A 23,963-nucleotide genomic window follows, 5' to 3' on the forward strand; every position below is an offset into this window, starting at 1 on the left:
CAGTTCATAATGTTGTGATAACTTGGCAAAGCACTGCATAACCTTCTGAATATTTGTATACTTCTGTTAGCTGTTTTGTCAAGTCAGGCCAGCCTGTGGTAAGGGCCTTTTAAAATAATTTTGACACCTGCATCCTTTGTAGAAAAAAATTGTGGAAGATTTTGAAATGGGCAAAAGAGATTTCTAGATATCTTTTTAACAGAATGCTGGAACCTCTGGGATTTACCTGGTCCTATAGGGCTATACAGGGTTTGTCTTTGACTAGACTATCTTACAACTCTGTAGAGATAGAAGCTAACTCTTTGAACACTGATACTGTCTATAAAAATATAAAATTTGATTATTACTCTGTGGGTATTGACCGGTTTTGCCAATTTTGCATCCATTTGTAAATTCATTTCAGCATTCTTTACCTGACTAAAAGTATATAGCACCTTGAGTAGTTCTCTCTCTCTCTCTAATAAACTTTGTTTTAGAATAGATGTAGATTTACAGAAAAGTTGCAAAGATACCAGAGAGTTCCCATATACCCCTCACCCAGTTTCTTCTGTTATTAACATCTCAAATTACTATGGTATGTTTGTCACAACTAAGAAACCAGCACTGGTATATTAATTAAACTCCATACTTTATTCAGATTTATTAGGTTTTCTCTAAATCCTTTTTCTGTATCCCATCCAGGATACCACATTACATTTAGCTGACAAGATTCCTTAGTTCATGACAGTTTCTCACACTTTCCTTGTTTTCGATGACCTTGACAGTTTTGGGTAGTACTGGTCAGGTATATTGTAGGATGCCCCTCTATTGGGATTTGATGTTTTTCTCATGATTAGAGCAGGGTTATGGGTTTTTGAGGATGACCATAGAGATGAAGTGCCCTTCTGATTACATCATATCAATGGTACATTCTGTCAACAGGTCTTATTGATGGTGATGTTGACCTTAATTACCTGACTAGGGTAGTGTGTTTGCCAGGTTTCTCCAGTGTAAACTTACACACAGACCCACTTCCATGATTTAGTCTTTGGAAGCAGATCACTAAACACAGCCCATACGCAAGGGGTAGGGAGTTACGATCTACCTCCTTGGCTAGGGAGTATCTGCATAAATTATTTGGAATTCTTTATTTGAGGAGATTTGAGTTCTTTTTTGAACTGGCTGTAGTATATTACTGGTTTCTTCCTTGCTGAGTTAAGTATGAATGAAATAAAAATCTTTGACACATGTTGATTTTATGTTTGTATGAGAATTGTGATTTTATTCTTTTTAAAAAATTATTCTCATATCGTTCTACCAAGAAATGTGGGAATTATTTTTTATATAGTTCTTTGAAATCCATGGATAAGTGCCATAAACAAATACATTATTTGGAAAAGAAGATATTGAAGATTATTTATAGTCAGAGAAAAAATAAGTTATTTTATCACACTGACTGTATCAGTCAGGGTCCTATCAGCAAATAACACACTCTAAATAGGATAACCTGGGAAAGTTTTATTGACAAAGGCACTATTTACAAAGGTGTGGGTGTAGGGGCACCACAGTGGGTAGTGTAGTAACAGCTGAGATGTTACCGTTCCCTTGGGTATGGTAACAGGTGAGATGTTACCATTCCCTTGGCCTGAAGAGAGAAAAGGAGAGAGTCTGGAATCCAGGGGTAGAGACTTACATAGACCCTTAAGAGAAGGAATGAACCTTCTGCTAAGAAGCATAGCCAAATTTAGGTGACCCTTTAGGAAGGGAGCTAGGGAAATAAACACCTGACTGCATTTTCTACCTTCCTTCCACTTCCTGCCAGAGCTCCCCATTGCAAAAAACAGCCAATAGCTAGGAAGCCTGGGGACCTGTTGATGTCCCAGCCTCCAGGGCAGAAAGCAGGGTGGAGAATGCTTGAGTGTAGATCAGGAAAGCCAGCAAAAGATATCTGGCACACTGACTGAAGAGGTTGTAAAGGCCACATTGAGGTCTCTTTTGTCATCTTTTTGTGGGAAGGTAACAGCTGAGAAGACAAAGAGAGACATAGCTGCTGTTAACATTTTTAGCGGAACTATTTAAATTCTCCAAGAGTTTACAGAGGTGAAGTTTGACTTAGTGAGTTATCAGTGTAAGATGAGTCAAGGTCCTTGACCCCTCCCCACCTTTTTTCCCAGCCATTGGGAATATGGCAAGACATCAGAGGAGAATGGTTGCTGCGATCCTAGCCTTGGTGAAAATGTCTCCTACGCAGCCCAGCTTGCATGGGAGGAAGGTGTCTACGAAAAATTAATCAGTCGATCTAAGACAGAAATTGAAAATTTTATTTGAGCCAAATTCAAGGACTGTAATCCAGGAAGAGCATCTCAGAAAGCTCTGAGAACTGTTCCACCCATTAGAAGTCAAGGCACAGTTATATAAGTTTTTCGAAACAGAAAGCTGTACATTAAATGATGCATTATTGACAGTTTATACAATCCAGATCTAAGCATCATCTAGCGGCCCCTTACAAGATGGAGAAAGAATGTCACCTTTTAAGGAGTTGTCTTGTTGATGCTAGGAGAGTGTTGCTTTTTACGGTTGAGCAGGTATTTCTGCAGGTGGGGGAGGTTTGGTTGATGCATAATGCAGATACACAATGGACAGTAGCAGAGGAGAGAGGAGGTCAAAGGGCAAAGAATTTTTTTTTTTTTTTTCGGTACGCAGGCCTCTCACTGTTGTGGCCTCTCCCGTTGCGGAGCACAGGCTCCGGACGCGCAGGCTCAGCGGCCATGGCTCATGGGCCCAGCAGCTCCGCGGCATGTGGGATCTTCCCGGGCCGGGGCATGAACCTGTGTTCCCTGCATCGGCAGGCGGACTCTCAACCACTGTGCCACCAGGGAAGCCCGCAAAGAAAAATTTTTATGTTTAAATTTTTATTATCTTGTCATAAAATACGAATTTTATTTCACAAAGGGATGGAGCCACTGCCTTCAAGGGCTCTTGCAGACTTAACTAAGAGGCACGTTAGAGGGAGCCACTATGGCCCTAAGCCCTTAGAGCTCTCTTTGTACTGTGGGGGAAGAAAATTGGAATCAGATTTGACTTGATACAGAAAAAATAATGAACGATTTTTATTGTCTTTGAGTGTTGTAACTAAGTAAAGCTCATACTGACTCCAGCAGGAAGTAAATAATAGAATTTCAAAAATGAATTGTTCATATACATCTAATTCTTCAGTTGCATTTGCTTGAGATAAAAAAGGGAAAGCAGTATTTATCAGATGGCAGCTCCCTGATTGTTTGCTCCTTTTGGCAAGTGAAGCAAAAGAAATACTGTAGATTCTCAGCATGCGTGAGGAAGGACAATCTAAAGATCCCCACAAGTAGAGAAAATTCCAACTTCAGAATTAATTAATAACTGCATTCACATATTTATCCAATTGTTTATTAACGTTTATTTATCATGCCAGACACCAAGCTAGGTGTTGGAAATGTATGAGGAATAAGATGCTGTTCTTATTCTCAGGGGGCTCAGAATTTAGGGAAGAGACAAGGAAAACAATTTAATTAGAAAACGATTTCTCTTTCCACCGTTGTGTTCTTTCCCTCCCAATGTTGTTGAACGAACCCAAGTCCATGTGCCTGATGCACAGTGAGGCCAAACAAATGGAAACTTCAGAGTGTGGAGCAGAGAAAGATTTATTTCAAAGCCAAGCAAGGAGAACAGGAAGCTCACGCTAAAAACCCCCAAAACTGCCGGATGGTTTTTAAAGGCAACATTGCGGGGAGGGGGAGGGAGAGGCTACAGGGTGTGTGACTTTCTTCTGATTGGTTGGTGGTGAGGTGATAGGGTGGTGCTCGAGGAATCTCAATCATCAATCTTCTTGTTCTAACCAGTCTGCAGTCTCAGCATGTAGTCACCATCCTCCACGTGGGTGGGAGTCTTAGTTCCTGCAGGACAACTCAAAGATATGCGTCAGATTCTTATACATATCCCTTGAGGAGTAACTAGGACTCTGTTATGTGGCTGAACCATTGTTTCTTGACTACTTTCCTGCATTCACTCACTTCCCTAATTAGTAACTGTTTGAATCTGCTCTTTGGAACTCAGGGAAAGCCTAGGAGACTAAAATTTTTTCTACAAAAAAAGAAATAGGGGTGCGGGTGCTGAGGGGATTTTGTATCTGGGAGGACCTTGCAGGGTCCTGCTGGGTTTCACCAGTAAAAGAAAGACAGGACTTGGAAGGGGAGCCACCTGCTGGAAAGCCTGAACTAAACTGGGGTGACTGGGCTTAACTGCAGGGAAGATATGGTCTGCAGTTTAAACAATTTGGCATAAACCGGATTTTCAGGGCCATACCACATCTAGGCAAATTTTTTTTTTTTTGGCAAATTTTTTTTTAGTCACCAACTCTCTCTTCGGAATAACTCTCCGTCTCCTTTCTCTTTTATAGCAATTCCCTATATGTATTATGCTGCCTTTAGCATCTCCAAAATTTGCTCCAGGCTTGACCTACAACTCAGAAGATTCCCTTCCTCTAGGCCACAATCAAAAATCTAATATTCTAAGTACTGTGTTTAGTTGCACTCTGCTGGCGTGAAGCTGATTAAAGTAATTCCCATTAACTTGTGAATGAAACATAACCTTCTTAAAAGGTATATTTGCATTTTAATAGCAGTCCCTTCACACAAATTCATCTCTAATTGGTGGAATGTGTGAGAGTTCCTTTCTGTGGGAAGAAGAAGGAGGGGGAATAACGCCTTAATTTTCTAAGTTTAAGAGAGTTGCTACTCTTAAAGCCTCTGGATTCTCGCCTCCCTGTCACGTCTCAGCACAATGCAGTTTTGCTTCTCTTTCTGAAGCTAATCACTCTGGAAAGCTTTTTTAGGTTAAAGTGAATGGACCCCGTCATCTTTTGAATAACATTTCTATTTGGGGAAATTCCCACATTATGAGTATACTTTTCCCTTCCATGTAGAAATCGAAATGCAGCTCCCTAGCCTCCTTTGCAGCTAGGATGCAGGCATGCCAATTGGATAGCTGAATGCAAGATTAAGCTGGGAAGTGAGCAATGTGAATAAACAGGCTCTGCATGGGACCTCCATTTTCCTGACTTCGGAGTTGGTAGGGCTTTCAAGCACAGGAGGTTCAAGATCGGATGCAGAAGTGGCATCGGTGACAGTAGCAGTTGCAGTAAAACTAAGTTGCTGGTATTTGGGGCCCAATGACAGCAGCAGCAGTAATTGGTACCATTGACTGATATAGACAGATTCCTGACCTGGATAGTTTTATGGCCTGCGTCAGGCATCAGGCACTGTCCCTGGAAGCTTAGCCTTGAACGTTTCTCCAGACATCCCAATAATTTTGTGAACTATTTAATATCTTCTTATAAACCAGTTTTGGGTTAAACCAGCCAGAATGAAATCTACTGTTCGCATTCAAGAACACTAACTGATACAAGTCTCCTCAATTTCCCCCTCTCCCTTGAACCCTCAACCAACAGAATTTATAGGACAAGACTTTCCACTTTTCTCCATTCCCCTCTTCTACTTTCTTTGTTCAGGCCCCATCATCTGTTACCCGGATTACTGCAACTTTGTCCCATTTGATCACTCACTCTAGTTTAACTTGTCAGATTGGTCTTTCTAAAATGCAAATCTAGGTACTTCCTGGGGCCGTAGTGGTTAAGAATCCACCTGCCAATGCAGGGGACATGGGTTCGAGCCCTGGTCAGGGAAGATCCCACATGCCACGGAGCAACTATGCCCGTGCACCACAACTACTGAGCCTGCGTTCTAGAGCCTGCGTGCCACAACTACTGAGATCACATGCCACAACTACTGAAGCCTGTGTACCTAGACCCCGTGCTGTGCAACGAGAAGCCACCGCAGTGAGAAGCCCATGCACCGCAACAAAGAGTAGCCCCCACTCACTGCAACTAGAGAAAAGCCCTTGTGCAGCAACGAAGACCCAATGCAGCCCCAAATCAATCAACCAATAAATAAATTTATTAAAAAAAATAAAATGCAAACCTAATTCTACCACTCTTTGGCTAAAGACCCTTCAGTGGCTCCCTATTGCCCTCGTGATAAAGTCTAGGATCAAGTCCAAACTCCTTAGCAGGGGCTTTTGGGATCTAGGCCTTGTTGACCTTTCCAGCTCATCTTGGCCATACCTGCTTCTCACATCTATTCTCCAATCATACTCTTGCTCTGGATCAGCAGCAATGGATCCCCTAGGATCCTATTGGAAATGTGGAATCTCAGCCTCCTGCAGATTTCCTGCATTAGAATCAGCATTTCAGCAAGATCACTAGGTGATGCTCATGAGTATTCAAGTTTGGGTAGTGCTGCTTTATAGCACTGTGCTCATTTCCTCTGGGGCTTTTACACATTCTGCTTCCTCTGTCTTATTGTCCTTCTCCTGCTTTAGATGTTTAACACCGTTCTGCAGCACTCAACAGGGAAAACTTCTCTGACTGGTGAAACCTGGGTTGGAGGCTTTTGTCTGTTACTCCAAACATGGCACTTACTCCTTTGTACTGTAATGACCTTTTTACTCCTTTTTCTTTCCCATTAAACATTGGTCTTCTATTCTGGTTGTATTTTACAGTCAAACTGAGAACCTAAAAAAAAAAAGAAAATACAGATTCCTGGGTCCTGCCCCTAGAGATTTTGGTTTTAACTGGTTTGAGTAAGGCCTAGACACTGGTAATTTAAAAAAGTGTCCCAGATAATTATAATGTGGAGCCAATTCAGAACCACCACACTAGTCTTTAAGCTATGTGAAGACAGGGATTGTGTCTTATTCACTGTTGTATTCCCAGAGCCTTCCACAGTGCCAGATACATAAACCATACTTGTGAATAATTGTTGCCCCTATTTTCTCAGGCTATATGGAATCAGCTTTGTGTTGCAAATACCATCCTACCTTATACCAAACCCCTCTCAGATATGTTAGCAGCTGGGCAGCCCATTCATCTCAATAAACCAAGGAGCCATTTCTTTCTTTCTTTCTTCCTTTCTTCCCTTCTTTCTTTCTTTCTTTCTTTCTTTCTTTCTTTCTCTCTCTCTCTCTTTCTTTCTTTCTTTCCTTCCTTTCCTTCCTTCCTTCCTCCTCCCTCCCTCCTTCCTTCCTTCCTTCCTTCCTTCCTTTTGTTCTTTCTTTTAAAATTTTAATAGAGTTTCTTATTTCTTTATTCGAAGTATAGTTAACTTACAATGTTGTGTAAGTTTAAACTATACTGCAAAGTGATTCAGTTTTATATATATATCAAGGAGCCACTTCTTTTTTTTAACATCTTTATGGGAGTATATTTGCTTTACAATGGTGTGTTAGTTTCTGCTGTATAACAAAGTGAATCAGCTATACATATACATATATCCCTATATGTCTTCCCTCTTGCATCTCCCTCCCTCCCACCCTCCCTATCACACCCCTCTAGGTGGTCACAAAGCACCCAGCTGATCTCCCTGTGCTATGTGGCTGCTTCCCACTAGCTATCAGTTTTACATTTGGTAGTGTACACATGTCCATGCCACTCTCTCGCTTTGTCACAGCTTACCCTTCCCCCACCCAGTATCCTCAAGTCCATTCTCTACGTCTATGTATTTATTCCTGTTCTGCAACTAGGTTCTTCAGAACCTTTTTTTTTTTTAGATTCCATATATATGTGTTAGCATACGATATTTGTTTTTCTCTTTCTCACCTACTTCACTTTGTATGACAGACTCTACGACCATCTACCTCACTACTAATAAATCAATTTCGTTTCTTTTATGGCTGAGTAATATTCCATTCTATATATGTGCCACATCTTTATCTATTCATCTGTCGATGGACACTTAGGTTGCTTCCATGTCCTGGCAATTGTAAATAGAGCTGCAATGAATATTGTGGTACATGACTCTTTTTGAATTATGGTTTTCTCAAGGTATATGCCCAGTAGTGGGATTGCTGGGTCGTAGGGTAGTACTATTTTTAGTTTTTTCAGACATCTCCATACTTTTCTCCATAGTGGCTGTATCAATTTACATTCCCACCAACAGTGCAAGAGGGTTTCCTTTTCTCCACACCCTCTCCAGCATTTGTTGTTTGTAGATTTTTTGATGAAAGCCATTCTGACTTGTGTGAGGTGATACCTCATTGTAGTTTTGATTTGCATTTCTCTAATGATTAATAATGTTGAACATTCTTTCTTGTGTTTTTTGGAAATCTGTATACCTTCTTTGGAGAAATGTCTGTTTAGGTCTTCTGCCCATTTTTGGATTGGGTTGTTCGTTTATTTTGATATTGAGCTGCATGGGCTGCTTGTAAATTTTGGAGATTAGTCCTTTGTCAGTTGCTTCATTTGCAAATATTTTCTCCCATTCTGAGGGTTGTCTTTTCTTTTTGTTTATGGTTTCCTTTGCTGTGCAAAAGCTTTTAAGTTTCATTAGCTTCCATTTGTTTATTTTTGTTTTTATTTCCATTTTTCTAGGTGGGTCAAAAAGGATCTTGCTGTGACTTATGTCATAGAGTGTTCTGCCTATGTTTTCCTCCAAGAGTTTGATAGTGTCTGGCCTTACTTTAGGTCTTTAATCCATTTTGAGTTTACTTTTGTGTATGGTGTTAGGGAGTGTTGTAATTTCATTCTTTTACATGTAGCTGTCCAGTGTTCCCAGCACCACTTATTGAAGAGGCTGTCTTTTCTCCATTGTATATTCTTGCCTCCTTTATCAAAATTAAGGTGACCATATATGCATGGGTTTATCTCTGGGCTTTCTATCCTGTTCCACTAATCTATATTTCTGTTTCTGTGCCAGTACCATACTGCCTGGATTACTGTAGCTTTGTAGTATAGTCTGAAGTCAGGGAGCCTGATTCCTCCAGCTCCATTTTTCTTTCTAAAGATTGCTTTCACTATTCGGGGACTTTGTGTTTCCATACAAATTGTGAAATTTTTTGTTCTTGTTCTGTGAAAAATGCCAGTGGTAGTTTGATAGGGATTCAGTTGAATATGTAGATTGCTTTGGGGAGTATAGTCATTTTCACAATGTTGATTCTTCCAATCAAAGAACATGGTATATCTCTCCATCTATTTGTATCATCTTTAATTTCTTTCATCAGTGTCTTATAGTTTTCTACATACAGGTCTTTTGTATCCTTAGGTAGGTTTATTCCTAGGTATTTTATTCTTTTTGTTGCAGTGGTAAGTGGGAGTGTTTCCTTAATTTCACTTTCAGATTTTTCATCATTAGTGTATAGGAATGCAAGAGATTTCTGTGCATTAATTTTGTATCCTGCTACTTTACCAAATTCATTGATTAGCTCTAGTACTTTTCTGGTAGCATCTTTAGGATTCTCTATGTATAGTATCATGTCATCTGCAAACAGTGACAGTTTTACTTCTTCTTTTCCAATTTGGATTCCTTTTATTTCTTTTTCTTCTCTGATTACTGTGGCTAAAACTTCCAAAACTGTGTTGAATAATAGTGGTGAGAGTGGGCAACCTTGTCTTATTCCTGATCTTAGTGGAAATGGTTTCAGTTTTTCACCACTAAGGATGACGTTGGCTGTGGGTTTGTCATATATGGCCTTATTATGTTGAGGTAAATTCCCTTTATGCCTACTTTCTGGAGGGTTTTTTATCATAGATGGGTGTTGAATTTTGTCAAAAACTTTCTCTGCATCTATTGAGATGATCATATGGTTTTACCCCTTCGATTTGTTAATATGGTGTATCACATTGATTGGTTTCCGTATATTGAAGAATCCTTGCATTCCTGGAATAAACCCCAGTTGATCATGGTGTATGATCCTTTCAATGTGTTGTTGGATTCTGTTTGTTAGTATTTTGCTGAGGATTTTTGCATCTATGTTCATCAGTGATATTGGCCTGTAGTTTTCTTTCTTTGTTACAATCTTGTCTGGTTTTGGTATCAGGGTGATGGTGGCCTTGTAGAATGAGTTTGGGAGTGTTCCTCCTTCTGCTATATTTTGGAAGAGTTTGAGAAGGATAGGTGTTAGCTCTTCTCTAAAAGTTTGATAGAAGTCGCCTGTGAAGCCTGGGCTTTTGTTTATTGGAAGATTTTTAATCACAGTTTCAATTTCAGTGCTTGTGATTGGTCTGTTCATATTTTCTAAATCTCTCATGATCTTTTGTATTTCTGCAATGTCAGTTGTTACTTCTCCTTTTTCATTTCTAATTCTATTGATTTGAGTCTTCTCCCTTTTTTTCTTGATGAGTCTGGCTAATAGTTTATCAATTTTGTTTATCTTCTCAAAGAACCACCTTTTAGTTTTATTGATCTTTGCTATCGTTTCCTTCATTTCTTTTTCATTTATTTCTGATCTGATTTTTATGATTTCTTTCCTTCTTCTAACTTTGGGGTTTTTTTGTTCTTCTTTCTCTAATTGCTTTAGGTGCAAGGTTAGGTTGTTTATTCGAGATGTTTCCTGTTTCTTAAGGTAAGATTGTATTGCTATAAACTTCCCTCTTAGAACTGCTTTTGCTGCATCCCATAGGTTTTGTGTCATCGTGTCTCCATTGTCATTTGTTTCTAGGTATTTTTTAATTTCCTCTTTCATTTCTTCAGTGATAACTTCGTTATTAAGTAGAGTATTGTTTAGCCTCCATGTGTTTGTATTTTTCACAGATCTTTCCCTGTAATTGATATCTAGTCTCATAGCATTGTGGTTGGAAAAGATACTTGATACAATTTCAATTTCCTTAAATTTACCAAAGCTTGATTTGTGACCCAAGATATGATATCCTGGAGAATGTTCCATGAGCACTTGAGAAAAATGTGTATTCTGTTGCTTTTGGATGGAATGTCCTAAAATATCAATTAAGCCCATCTTGTTTAATGTATCATTTATTTTTATTTATTTATCTTTTTAAACAGTTACTTATTTTTTTTAAATTTATTTATTTATTTTTGGCTGTGTTGGGTCTTCGTTTCTGTGTGAGGGCTTTCTCTAGTTGTGGCAAGCGTGGGCCACACTTCATTGCGGTGCGCGGGCCTCTCACTATCGTGGCCTCTCTTGTGGAGCACAGGCTCCAGATACGCAGGCTCAGTAGTTGTGGCTCACGGGCTTAGTTGCTCCGCGGCATGTGGGATCCTCGTAGACCACGACTCGAACCCGTGTCCCCTGCATTAGCAGGCAGATTCTCAACTACTACACCACCAGAGAAGCCCTAATCTATCATTTAAAGCTTGTGTTTCCTTATTTATTTTCATTTTGGATGATCTGTCCATTGGTGAAAGTGGGGTGTTAAAGTCCCCTACTATGAATGTGTTACTGTCGATTTCCCCTTTTATAGCTGTTAGTATTTGCCTTATGTATTGAGGTACTCCTATGTTGGGTACATAAATATTTACAATTATTATATCTTCTTCTTGGATCGATCCCTCGATCATTATGTAGTGTCCTTCTTTGTCTCTTCTAATAGTCTTTATTTTAAAGTCTGTTTTGTCTGATATGAGAATTGCTACTCTAGCTTTCCTTTGTTTTCCATTTGCATGGAATTTCTTTTCCCATCCCGTTACTTTCAGTCTGTATGTGTCTCTATGTCTGAAGTGGGTCTCTTGTAGACAGCACATATATGGGTCTTGTTTTTGTATCCATTCAGCCAGTCTGTGTCTTTTGGTGGGAGCATTTTATCCATTTACATTTAAGGTAATTATCAATATGTATGTTCCTATTCCCATTTTCTTAATTGTTTTGGGTTCGTTATTGTAGGTCTTTTCCTTCTCTTGTGTTTCTTGCCTAGAGAAGTTCCTTTAGTACTTGTTGTAAAGCTGGTTTGGTAGTGCTGAACTCTCTCAACTTTTGCTTGTCTGTAAAGGTTTTAATTTCTCCATCAAATCTGAGAGATGAGATCCTTGCTGGGTAGAGTAATCTTGGTTGCAGGTTTTTCTCCTTCATCACTTTAAATATGTCCTGCCAGTCCCTTCTGGCTTGCAGAGTTTCTGCTGAAAGATCAGCTGTTAACCTTATGGGGATTCCCTTGTGTGTTATCTGTTGTTTTTCCCTTGCTGCTTTTAATATGTTTTCTTTGTATTTAATTTTTGACAGTTTGATTAATATGTGTCTTGGTGTATTTCTCCTTGGATTTATCCTGTATGGGACTCTCGGTGCTTCCTGGACTTGATTAACTATTTCATTTCCCATATTAGGGAATTTTTCAACTATAATCTCTTCAAATATTTTCTCAGTCCCTTTCTTTTTCTCTTCTTCTTCTGGAACCCCTATAATTCGAATGTTGGTGCATTTAATGTTGTCCCAGAGGTCTCTGAGACTGTCCTCAGTTCTTTTCATTCTTTTTTCTTTATTCTGCTCTGCAGTAGTTATTTCCACTATTTTAGCTTCCAGGTCACTTATCTGTTCTTCTGCCTCAGTTATTCTGCTATTGATCCCTTCTAGAGTATTTTTAATTTCATTTATTGTGTTGTTCATTGTTGCTTGTTTCCTCTTTAGTTCTTCTATGTCCTTGTTAAATGTTTCTTGCATTTTCCCTATTCTATTTCCAAGATTTTGGATCATCTTTACTATCATTATTCTGAATTCTTTTTCAGGTAGACTGCCTATTTCCTCTTCATTTGTTAGGTCTGGTGGGTTTTTATCTTGCTCCTTCATCTGCTGTGTGTTTTTCTGTCTTCTCATTTTGCTTGTCTTACTGTGTTTGGGGTCTCCTTTTTGCAGGCTGCAGGTTTGTAGTTCCCGTTGTTTTTGGTGTCTGTCCCCAGTGGCTAAAGTTGGTTCAGTGGGTTGTGTAGGCTTTCTGGTGGAGGGGACTAGTGCCTGTGTTCTGGTGGATGAGGCTGGATCTTGTCTTTCTGGTGGGCAGGTCCACGTCTGGTGGTGTGTTTTTGGGTGTCTGTGGACTTATTATGATTTTAGGCAGCCTCTCTGCTAATGGGTGGGGTTGTGTTCCTGTCTTGCTAGTTGTTTGGCATAGGGAGTCCAGCACTGTAGCTTGCTGGTCGTTAAGTGAAGCTGGGTGCTCGTGTTGAGATGGAGATCTCTGGGAGATTTTCGCCATTTGATATTATGTGGAGCTGGAAGGTCTCTTGTGGACCAGTGTCCTGAAGTTGGCTCTCCCACCTCAGGGGCACAGCACTGACTCCTGGCTGCAGCACAAAGAGCCTTTCATCCACACGGCTCAGAATAAAAGGGAGAAGAAGTAGAAAGAAAGAACTGGAAGGAGGAGGAGGAGGAGGAGGAGGAGGAGGAGGAGGAGGAGGAGGAGGAGGAGGAGGAGGAGGAGGAGGAGGAGGAGGAGGAGGAGGAGGAGGGGGAGGGGGAGGGGGAGGAGGAGGAGGAGGAGAGGAGGAGAAGGAGAAGGAGAAGAAGAAGGAGAAGAAGAAAGGGAGAGAGAGAGAGAAAGAAAGAAAGAAAGAAAGAAAGAAAGAAAGAAAGAAAGAAAGAAAGGAGGGAGGGAGGGAGGGAGGGAGGGAGGAAGGAAGGAGGGAAGGAAGGAAAAAAGAAAGAAAGAAGATAAAGTCAAATAAAATAAAGATAAAATAAAATAAAGTTATTAAAATAAAAAATAATTATTAAGAAAAAAAATTAAAAAAAAAAACAGATGGATAGAACCCTAGGACAAATGGTAGAAGCAAAGCCATACAGACAAAATCTCACACAGAAGCATACACATACATAGTCACAAAAAGAGGAAAGGGGGAAAAAATCATAAACCTTGCTCTCAAAGTCCACCTCAGTTTGGGATGATTCGTTGTCTATTCATGTATTCCACAGATGCAGGGTACATCAAGTTGATTGTGGAGCTTTAATCCGCTGCTTCTGAGGCTGCTGGAAGAGATTTCCCTTTCTCTTTTTTGTTCTCACTGCTCCCGGGTTTCAGCTTTGGATTTGGCCCTGCCTCTGTGTGTAGCTCGCCAGAAGGCATCTGTTCTTCGTTCAGACAGGACGGGGTTAAAGTTGCAGCTGATTTGGGGGCCCTGGCTCACTCACGCCAGGGGGAGGGAGGGGTATGGAGTGTGGGGCGAGCCTGCGGCGGCAGAGGCTGTCCTGATGTTGCACCAGCCTGAGGCGCTCCGTGTGTTCTCCTGGGGAAGTTGTCCCTGGATCACGGGACCCTGGCAGTGGCGGGCTGCACAGGCTCCCCGGAAGGGGGGTGTGGATAGTGACCTGTGCTCGCACACGGGATTCTTGGTGGCGGCAGCAGCAGCCTTAGCGTCGGCAGCAGCAGCCTTAGCGTCTCATGCCAGTCTCTGGGGTCTGCGCTGATAGCCGCAGCTTGCGCCCGTCTCTGGAGCTCCTTTAAGCAGCGCTCTTAACCCCCTCTCCCTGCGCACCAGGAAACAAAGAGGCAAGAAAAAGTCTCTTGTCTCTTCGACAGCTCCAGACTTTTTCCTGGACTCCCTCCCGGCTAGCTGTGGCTCACTATCCTCTTCAGGCTGTGTTCACGCCGCCAACCCCAGTCCTCTCCCTGCGCTCTGACCGAAGCCCGAGCCTCAGCTCCCAGCCCCGCCCGCCCTGGCGGGTGAGCAGACAAGCCTCTGGGGCTAGTGAGTGCCGGTCGGCCCTGATCCTCTGTGCGGGAATCTCTCCGCTTTGCCCTCCGCACCCCTGTTGCTGTGCTCTCCGCCACGGCTCCGAAGCTTACCCCCTCCACCACCCGCAGTCTCCGCCCGCGAAGGGCCTTCTATTGTGTGGAAACATTTCCTCCTTCACAGCTCCCTCCCACTGGTGCAGGTCCCGTTCCTATTCTTTTGTCTCTGTTTTTTCTTTTTTCTTTTGCCCTATCCAGGTACGTGGGGAGTTTCTTGACTTTTGGGAGGTCTGAGGTCTCTGCCAGCATTCAGTAGGTGTTCTGTAGGAGTTGTTCCCCGTGTAGATGTATTTCTGGTGTATCTGTGGGGAGGAAGGTGATCTCCGCGTCTTACTCTTCCGCCATCTTGAAGCTCCTCCAGGAGCCATTTCTTGAGGAGAGAACATAAGCTAGCGTTTGAAACCTATCTCTAATCATCCCTGTATTCTGTTCTTGAGCCAGTTTGAGGCAAATATAATGAAACAGGTTCATATAATTTGATGCTAATAGGCACACTGTTTTAATACACTGTCTCCACACACAATTTCCACAAAGGAAAGCCACTAATTCTTTGTTTATAAACCTCTTGGGTCCGGAGAATTCACAGTAGTGAGGATGTTGATGAGATCAACACAACCATAACAAGCAGGTTTTCTAAAAGTTGACCATAGTTTTAAGGGAAGTTAAAAAATACATTTGGGGAGAATTTTCTCAAGTTTACACCCTACTTTTTAAAATTGAAGTGACTTCTTAAAAAACCATCCTCATAGTATTTTATACTTATGTAGTGTTTTATATTTTAGAAGTAATTTCATATACATAATCTCATTCTGAGCTGTCCCATATTATAGATGAGGAAGGTAAGGCCCAGAAAATGTGGATAACCTGCCCCAAATAAAACACCAAGCTAGAGGCAAAGCCAGACCACCACCCAAATCTCCTGGTTACAAGTTCAATGCTTCTTCTTTTTTTACATTGTATGTGGATCCTGACATTTTCTAGGAACTTCTTTTTGATTTTTGCCATCAATATAGTGAATTCTGATGAAATAAACGGACTATGTATATTTGGGCTGGAAGCCCTGCCTCACAGCCTCCTAACAGTGACGTCAGGCAGTGGGTAGGGTGATTAAGAGCATGGTTTGATTCTAGCACCAGACTGCCTGGACTTGCAATACTGGCTCTTCCACTTGCTTACTGTGCGGCCTTGGGCAAGTGCTTCAGTTTCACAGCCTGTAAAAGAGTGATAACAATGTGACCTACTTCATAGAATTGCTGTGGGATTAAGTGAGTTACTATTTGTAAAGCATTTTGAACCATGCCTGGGCACAAGGTAAGTGTGATGTAAATCTTTTTACAATAAAAATCTGGTTCAATCCTATTATTTTATACCCAAAGTCCTTTTTCAAATCACATATTGTCATGACCCATATTCAATTTTCATTAAGTATATTTTACTGGATATCAGTTACATGTAGTACTATAGAAAAGAAATAGTGTGATTGATAGGCTTCTCTCTGTCCTTGAGGAGTTTACAGTCTGTAGAGAGATGGAACAAAGTACATAAAAGAGCCCGGAAAGAGCACTTCCTTGTTTGTTACTGTAGCAAATATGAGGAGGGAGACCACAGGCTCTGTGGCTGTTAGGTTTCCAAAGTAGGATTCTTGTTTCAAAGAATCGTTATGTTCCAACCAATAACTTGCTTTCTTAAGTCCTGCATCATAAACTCCAGTGGGCTTGTCAGGCCCTGGGAGAGTGTGTGGAGGGAAGGAGCAGCAGCCCCTTCTTGCTGAAGGGCCACTCAGAGCCACAGCCTGGTCTTCCATCCTACTTCTCCATCTTTGGGACACTATTCAAAGCTCCAAAACTTGAAATAGGGGCCAACAATGAAACTGTTCACCTAGCCAAAATTTTTTGTCCCTTATATTCAAAGTGAGAGAGGCCAAGCCTCTAGTTGCCCAAGAAAGCAGTGATGCCAAGTCAATTAGCAGAATTTCTAGGGCATAGAACTACTATTACTTTCCCACTATGAAAAGTTAGTAATGAAAATTAATTTCCCTTCCTCTCTGTAACCCTTTGTAATTAATATCATCCTTTTGGGGGATTTCTGAGGAGGATGTACGCCTGTGGCTTGGAATTGTCTGTGCAAAGCTAGCTGAAATATTTAGGGACTGAGTTTGCGTTGTGGCCTAAATATCTGCCTTCTGTATTAGTTGAACTAGATAGAACTATCTATTGATTGATATGTACTGACCGACAGATAGAACTAACTAAATATATAAAAGGTAATAGGTCACTGATACTATGTGGTCCTATATAACTTAGGTGCTGTAATATTTTTCAAAAACTTGATGCAAAACTTGAAAACCAGGGAAACAAAGTTAATTTTGTTATTGCTGTTTTAGAATTAAATGTACTGTGACATTACCCAGGCAGGCTCACAAACATTTATAATTGTGTTAGTCCCATATTTCTGTGACAGCTTAATCCATAAATATTAAAAAGACACTTAAAGTATCTTTATACTTAAAACATTAAAATATAAATTCTTTATTCTTTAACATGGAGATGACAAGATGAGTGCCTTGTCATCTCCACGTTAAATTTTGTTCATACCAATTAAATAATTTAGGTGCTATCTGAATAAAGACCTTGGTCTAAATGTCTATTTGGTAGAAAATTCCATGACAGAAAATTCAGATTGATGGGTTCTATTGGTATTCAGAAAATGATATTCCTATAGCCTCAAAAATCAAAGGTTAAGAATCACATTTGCATCAGTTCACACCAACTAGGATGGCTATAATTGAAAAAAAGGAAAATAATAGGTGTTGGTGAGGGTATGGAGAAACTAGAACTTTTGTACATTGCTGATGAGAATGCAACATGGTACAGCTGTTGTGGAAAAAAGTGGCAATTCCTCAAAAACTTAAACATAGAATTGCCACGTGACCCAGCAATTCAAAATAATTGAAAATAAAGACTCAAACAGACACTTGTACACCAGTGTTCATGGTAGCATTATTCACAATAGCCAAAAGGTGGAAACAGCTCAGATGTCTCTCAACAGAAGAATGGATAAACAAAATGTGGTATATACATATAACAGAATATTATTTAGCCATAAAAAGAATGAAGTTCTGATACATGTTACAACATGGATGGACCTTGAAAACATTATGCTACGTTAAATAAGCCAGACACAAAAGGAGAAATATTGTATGATTCCACTTATGTGGAATATCTTGAATAGCAAATTCATAGAGATAGAAAGCAGATTGGAGGATATGAGGAGCTAGGGGAAAGGGCGGGGGGTAGGGGCGTGAAAGAGGAGTTATTGCTTAATGCGTAGAGTTTCTCTTTTGGGTGATAAAAAATTTTGGAAATGGATAGTGGTGATGGTTGCAAAATATTGTGAATTTAGGTCATACCACTAAAATGTACAATGAAAAATGGTGTTATATGTTATATATATTTTACCACAACGAAAGTAAAAAAAAAAAATCACATTTGCAACATCACCCATCACATTTTACAGCCCTTATAATATTCATAGATCTAACTATAATACAGCCCAGGTGTCTCTCTAATATAGGGACTATATTATACAAGAGTTGAGGGTCTGTCTCTGGTGATATCATTGACTAAGAATCCATTCTTTTCTCTGGGATCCAGAATTTAAATATCGGCTTCTGAATTTAGGTTTTGTGTCCTTTCTCCCGAAGAATCTTCATTGAATGTTGACTCAAAAAGAGCAAGAACAGACTTCTTGAAAACCTTTCTGAAGTTCTCCCCAGTAAATAGGTAGAGTGTGGGAGAAAAGACAGTATTGAAAGAAGTAGTTATCACTGTGAGTATCAGAGTCAACTGGAAAAGTAGTGATCTGTTCTTAGTGAGAATTAAACCTTGGTATACATGGTAGGGCATCCAACACACAAAGAAAGAGATAACGGCAGTCATCATGACTTTGAAGGGCTTGTTGGATTTGAAGAGGCTCCTCTCTTTCATCTTTTTGGCTACTCTTTCATAACAAAAGGTGATGATGAGGAAAGGCAGAAGGAAGCCCAGCAAGAAGCGGCTGCTGAAACAGGCTACATGAATCCATTTTCTTAATGTTTGCATCTTTTTGCCTTCCCAGTTAGTAGACACAGCATAGTTATTCTGGCAGGTCACTCTTCCTTTATGGTCATCATGTACCTCCCTGAAAACCACATAGGGCATGCTGAGGGCAGTGGCAAATATCCAGACTCCCAAGATGATGCCGGAAACCCAGCGTGGGGTTCGATGCAGCTGTGACCACACCGGGTGAAGAGCGAGAAGATAACGATCAATGCTGATAGCTGAGAGGAAGAAAACAGAGGCAAACATCCCTGCAGACAAAATGCTATTGAAGACCTTGCATGTGGCCATTCCAAAGCTCCAGTGATTTTCCTGAAGGTAGGAGATGGCCAGAAATGGCAAAAATAATGTTGAAATAAAATAAGAGAGAATGAGATGAAAATATAAGAGAGTATTAACAGTCTTTTTCATTTTGAATTTTAGCACCCATAGGTAGAAACCGTTGGTGATAGTGCCAATTATAAATGACGTGAACAAAAGAAGTGCAACAATCACTTTTGAGGCAGGTGTTGGAATGTGAATGCTGTTTCTTATTAAAGTAGAGACATTGAGCAGGTAATCATTAGAGTTGATCAGATCCATAATTGGAATGAGAAACTGAAAATAACAACAAAAAAGAAGCAAAAGAAATGGTTAAATATAGAAATTAATATAGTAATTTTTGCATATTCATAGTCAAAATGACAATATTTTTTAAATGACAAACAATATTTTTACAATAATGCAAATCAGATATTTTTCTTTTATTTTGTGTGAGGAATTAAGATCAGATTAATTTGAGCATCAAAAATAGAAATACTACAGATGCAATGAAATTAATGTGAAATAGAAATAAGTTTGGAATATTCTCACTTCGTTAAGTAATTAATTTAGGCAGCTAAAAATATCCTATTTAGGGAATTCTCTGGCAATCCAGTGGTTAGGACTACATGCTTCCACTGCATGGGGCACGAGTTTTATCCCAGGTCGGGTAATTAAGATCCCTTGTGGGGCTTCCCTGGTGGTGCAGTGGTTGAGAGTCCACCTGCCGATGCAGGGGACACGGGTAAAAAAGATCCCGTGTGCCACCTTGGCTCAGCCAAAAAAACCCCCCAAAACTTCTATTTAGACATTAACCAGAAGTCTGACCCTTCTTGATGGGCACAGATTCTTGAATAAGTCAGTGAAGAATCAGTTTTACTTGACTAAGACTTGGTCAAGGCAATGTTAATAACGAAATTGAATAACAAAAATGACAACAATGGCTGCAAGTTAGTAATCATAGGGAGCTATAATTAGATTTCTCCCATGAGCTAATTATATATAGTAAATGCTATTACCTAGTATCCTAACACTCAGCACATAACAGTAAGAACTGATATTCATACAGGAGCCCTTCGGCACCGTAAGATTGTGAAGTACCTTCAAAATCATCAATGAAAGAGGAAAGTGTATGGTAGAATATAGCAGTAGTTCTTTCTTACTTGGGGAGGGGAAAGACAGAGAGGAGTCAAGGAACTGATATTTATCCAGTACTTGTTGTATGCAGGAAACTTCATATAAAAATAATTTCTTTTTTTCCATACAAAGGCAAATGTTTAAACAGAGGAGAAAGTGAGGCTTACAGGGGTTAAATTTCATATTCAACATCTCCCACCATACCTCCACTGTGGCAGGTGGGGAACCCAATAAATGTTTTATGTTACTTCTTTGAAAACTGGTAATTCATGTGTACTGTATTTTGATAACGCTCCATGAAATGGAGTATTTGATTATCCAAAATATCCCATTTCTTGAATAACTGCTCCTATAGTATTGAAAATATAAATGTGAGAATATTTTGGAAAATAGGTATTATAACAGTCACATCAACAGACTGTTTTTTGATAAACTGGATAAAGCAATGGAAATTACTAATGATTTTTTTTCACTAATCAAAAACATCCTAAGAATATACAGAGAGAAGAAATAAAATAATTGCTATTGAAACCATAACAACCTTAATTCTGCTGGCTAAGGGAGTTGCAAAAATTTCCCCCGAAGTAGAAAAATGGTTATCTTCAGGAAGATATCTTGGTAGTCTGTTTGGGAATAAAAAGTGAAGTTTTGGGACATGGAATGGATAGGCAATGATGAGTGAAAGAGTGGGAGCCCAAGGAAGAGGCTGGGTGAAGGTCCTGGGACCATGAGAAGAGGGGGAGGAGGGAGTATGGTCTTCAGAGAGGGGCCCCAGGAAAACACAGCAGGAGGCAAGGAGGCTTGCAGAGGAGGAAGGGTCAATGAGATATTGAGAAGCAGAGATGACACGGGATTTAAAATAAGGAATGTCTAATATTTAATTTGAATCCATTTGTTATGGTTTGACATGGTGTAATGTCTCCCTTAACCTCATTAATCACAACTTCTTGTGTTGGTGGTTGCTCTGGGGAATGGAAAGAAAAGAGCTTGTGTTCCCTATTTGGGAAGGAGTAGGATGGAGAGAAGAGGCCAGTAGCGGGAGGTGAGATGTTAATGAGATGATACGGTGGAAACTGTATAGACATTGGGGCTTGAGTAGACAAGGAGAAACAAAATCCCACGGAGGATTTCTGATACTGTGTGTGTATGGCCTGTGTGTGTCTATTTGTGTGTGTATATGTGTGTGTGTGTGTGTCTGTAGTCTGTCCATATATCTGTGGTGCATTTGTGTGTATGTATGTGCATATATGGTGTGTGTCTCTGTGGCGTGTGTGTATCTCTAGTGTGTGTATCTCTAGTGTGTGTATAAATTCATGGGGTGTGTGTGGAGCTGTGTGTGTGTGTATCTGTGATCTGTGCAAGTGTGGTGTATTTGTGTGTGGTCTCCTTGGTATCTGCGGTCTGTGTGTATCTATCTGTGCAGTGTGTATACGTGTAGTGTTTGTATGTCTGGGTGTGTGTGTGTATGTGTGTGGTCTCTCTGTGTATGTGCATATGAGAAACTGAATTATAGGGAAGATTTTATTAAAAATTGTGTGGCTGAGCTCTGTATAGAAGGGCATCTGAAAGTAATGCAGGACTTGAGCAAAAGCAACACTGGTAGTCGTTCTGAAGAGCGTATAAAGTTTCCTAAGAACTTTGATTTATTGCACATGACCAGGAGATTTCTTCATCCTTAAACATCTTTTAAAACAGTTTTGAAGTACTTGCTTATAAATTAGTGGGGCAGAACTGGGGCTCTGGCATCCCACAGAAGTGGGTTTCGATCCTACCTCTACCACTTAAACAGCTCTGTGATTTTGGACTCTTAACTCTGAGCCCCTTTCACCTTGTAAACCCCGGTGACTTTTTATGAGGACTAAGTGAGATAATGTATATGAACCACTTAGCTCCCTTCATGGCACATATTAGGCATTCAGGAACTTTTTACCCCTTAGTTTGCTCAACTTGTTTTGGTTTTATTTGGCCGCATTGGGTGGCATGCGGGATCTTAGTTTGCCCGACCAGGGATCGAACCCTCAAAGCCACACCGCCTGCGGTGAAATCGTGGATTCTTAACCATTGGACCACCAGGGAAGTCCCCTCGATTTGTTATATTAAGGCTAGCAAGAGCCTCATTTTGCCCTTTTAATGTCATATTTCTTTCCTTCCCAAAGCCCCCTACTGAATTCTAGAGTACCACCAGGGATTTCTGAAAAAATCTAAATGTTCATCTATAGGGGCAGAGGCTGTCAGATTTAGAGTTATTTTGAAACCTTGCTATAGTGACAGCTTTGGCACAAGTGGCTTTCAGGAAGCCCCCGTCTGGGCTTGGGGACATCGAGCTGTTATGGGGGAGGGAACCACAAGAACCTCGGGAAACTGATCTGGAGAAAGCCTAGAGAATCTATGCAGATGATAGCTGTAGGATAAAGCTGCTTGCTCAGGAATCTTACCTTGGAGTTATATCTTCATGCCAGACAGTCTTGGGAAGGCCAGAGGGACTCTATATCAGCAATCTCCTCTCCAGGGACAGAGGCAAAAGTCAGTGACACTTTGCCTTCATCTCATCTGCCTTTCTTCTTGCTGATGCTACTCCCCAGCCTCGAGCCTACTATTTAAATATTCAGTGACTTGTTGTTTCCCTGTTCCTTTTTCTGCGGAATGTGTGCTATAGAGGCGTAGGTAGAGAGATGAGTACTTCTTCAAATCATTTCTCCATTTCAAGGAAAGATTACAAAAATTCCATAAACAAAGTTATTCTATTTAAGTTATTCTGTTTCAGTGCTGTTAGTCCATAACAAAGCTTGTTTCCAGTGTTAAAACACTGATTAAAAATTACCTTCTCATATTTGGTCATCCCACCAGGCACCCACTCTGCCTTGATTCTAGCATGTTTGTTAGCATATGGATGCATGGTGTTGGGTACATAGGGAGGTAGTAAATATCAAGCATGGAGAAAATAAAATTTGGAAATGAGCTACCTAATCCTGCTGGAGAGAAAATGGTCAGAAAGGAAAACTCAAATATCGAGTTTCACAGTGAAATGGAATGTATTATAACAGGCCCAAAATTAATCTTATTTAGTTTGGGAAGATGAAGACTGACGGGCAGAATGATCTGCATTTGTGTAGTTGTTGAGAATGGCTGGAAAGAGCACAGAATTGGTTACCATATCCTAGAAGACAATCGCATTATAAGAAAATCCTACAACACAGGTAATACATTTATGAATTGACTGAGCCCTACATTCTCTATTTTCCTCTCTCTAATCCACCTCTGAAATTTTTAGGATCAGCCTCTGTGCTGACCTCCGTGTCCTGATTTCTTTCCTGCTTGCTTTCCTCTTCATCTCTGCACCACCAGTGGAGAAAATACATCAAAACTGCTGTGTGGCTCAGCAGTGAAGCTCAGGAATCTGTTATTTAGGTTAGACTTAGAATTTTAAAGCTTTCATTGCTACTGTAGCTTTTAAAAAATAGGCTTAAATTTTAGTTCTTAATTCATTTGGGGCTATGACCTTCAACCTAAGAACTGATCTTCTTTGCTTCAAGTTAAGGATAAGTTTTCAAACTTGCTACTGCCTTTTAAAAGCAATTTCTTGCCAGGTTTTCATACCCTTTGAGCTAATTCACAGACTTGGAACAAGCTGAGATATTATTTGATCCAAACCCACTAATTTTGAAGATGAGCAAAGTGACACTTAGAGAGGTTAAGTGATTCACAGTAGGTTTTCACCAAGAAAAGAACCAAGGGCTCCTTCAGCCGCCCTGTACTATTTCATTGGTGCAAAAAGGGATTTGGATCAGGTTCTTCTTCCTCCCTCCTCCCTCTTATATTTCCAAACTCTACAACTAGTAAATTTTGTAAATAACAAATATATTTTGGACTAGTGTTTAATTCCCTACCCCCACTCTCCACCAAAATATGCA

The 23,963-nt window shown here is 40.3% G+C and overlaps 1 protein-coding gene across 1 annotated transcript; it reads right to left on the bottom strand.

Moving 5' to 3' along the window:
* Nucleotides 1-14,827: 14,827 nt before the first annotated feature.
* Nucleotides 14,828-22,652, bottom strand: GPR33 (G protein-coupled receptor 33). Its single transcript, XM_049706801.1, has 2 exons — nucleotides 22,488-22,652; nucleotides 14,828-19,212 (listed from the first exon to the last, which is right to left on the bottom strand). Exon 2 carries the CDS (start codon nucleotides 19,195-19,197, stop codon nucleotides 18,175-18,177), a length of 1,023 nt encoding a protein of 340 aa, XP_049562758.1. The 5' UTR covers nucleotides 19,198-19,212; nucleotides 22,488-22,652; the 3' UTR covers nucleotides 14,828-18,174.
* Nucleotides 22,653-23,963: the final 1,311 nt, after the last annotated feature.

Source organism: Orcinus orca, chromosome 2 (genome assembly GCF_937001465.1).
Source record: "Orcinus orca chromosome 2, mOrcOrc1.1, whole genome shotgun sequence".
Taxonomy (NCBI): Eukaryota; Metazoa; Chordata; class Mammalia; order Artiodactyla; family Delphinidae; genus Orcinus; species Orcinus orca.

What these genes read in the sequence shown, in the direction of transcription:
- GPR33 (XM_049706801.1), bottom strand. Translation starts at nt 19,197, where the DNA reads ATGGATCTGATCAACTCTAATGATTACCTGCTCAATGTCTCTACTTTA.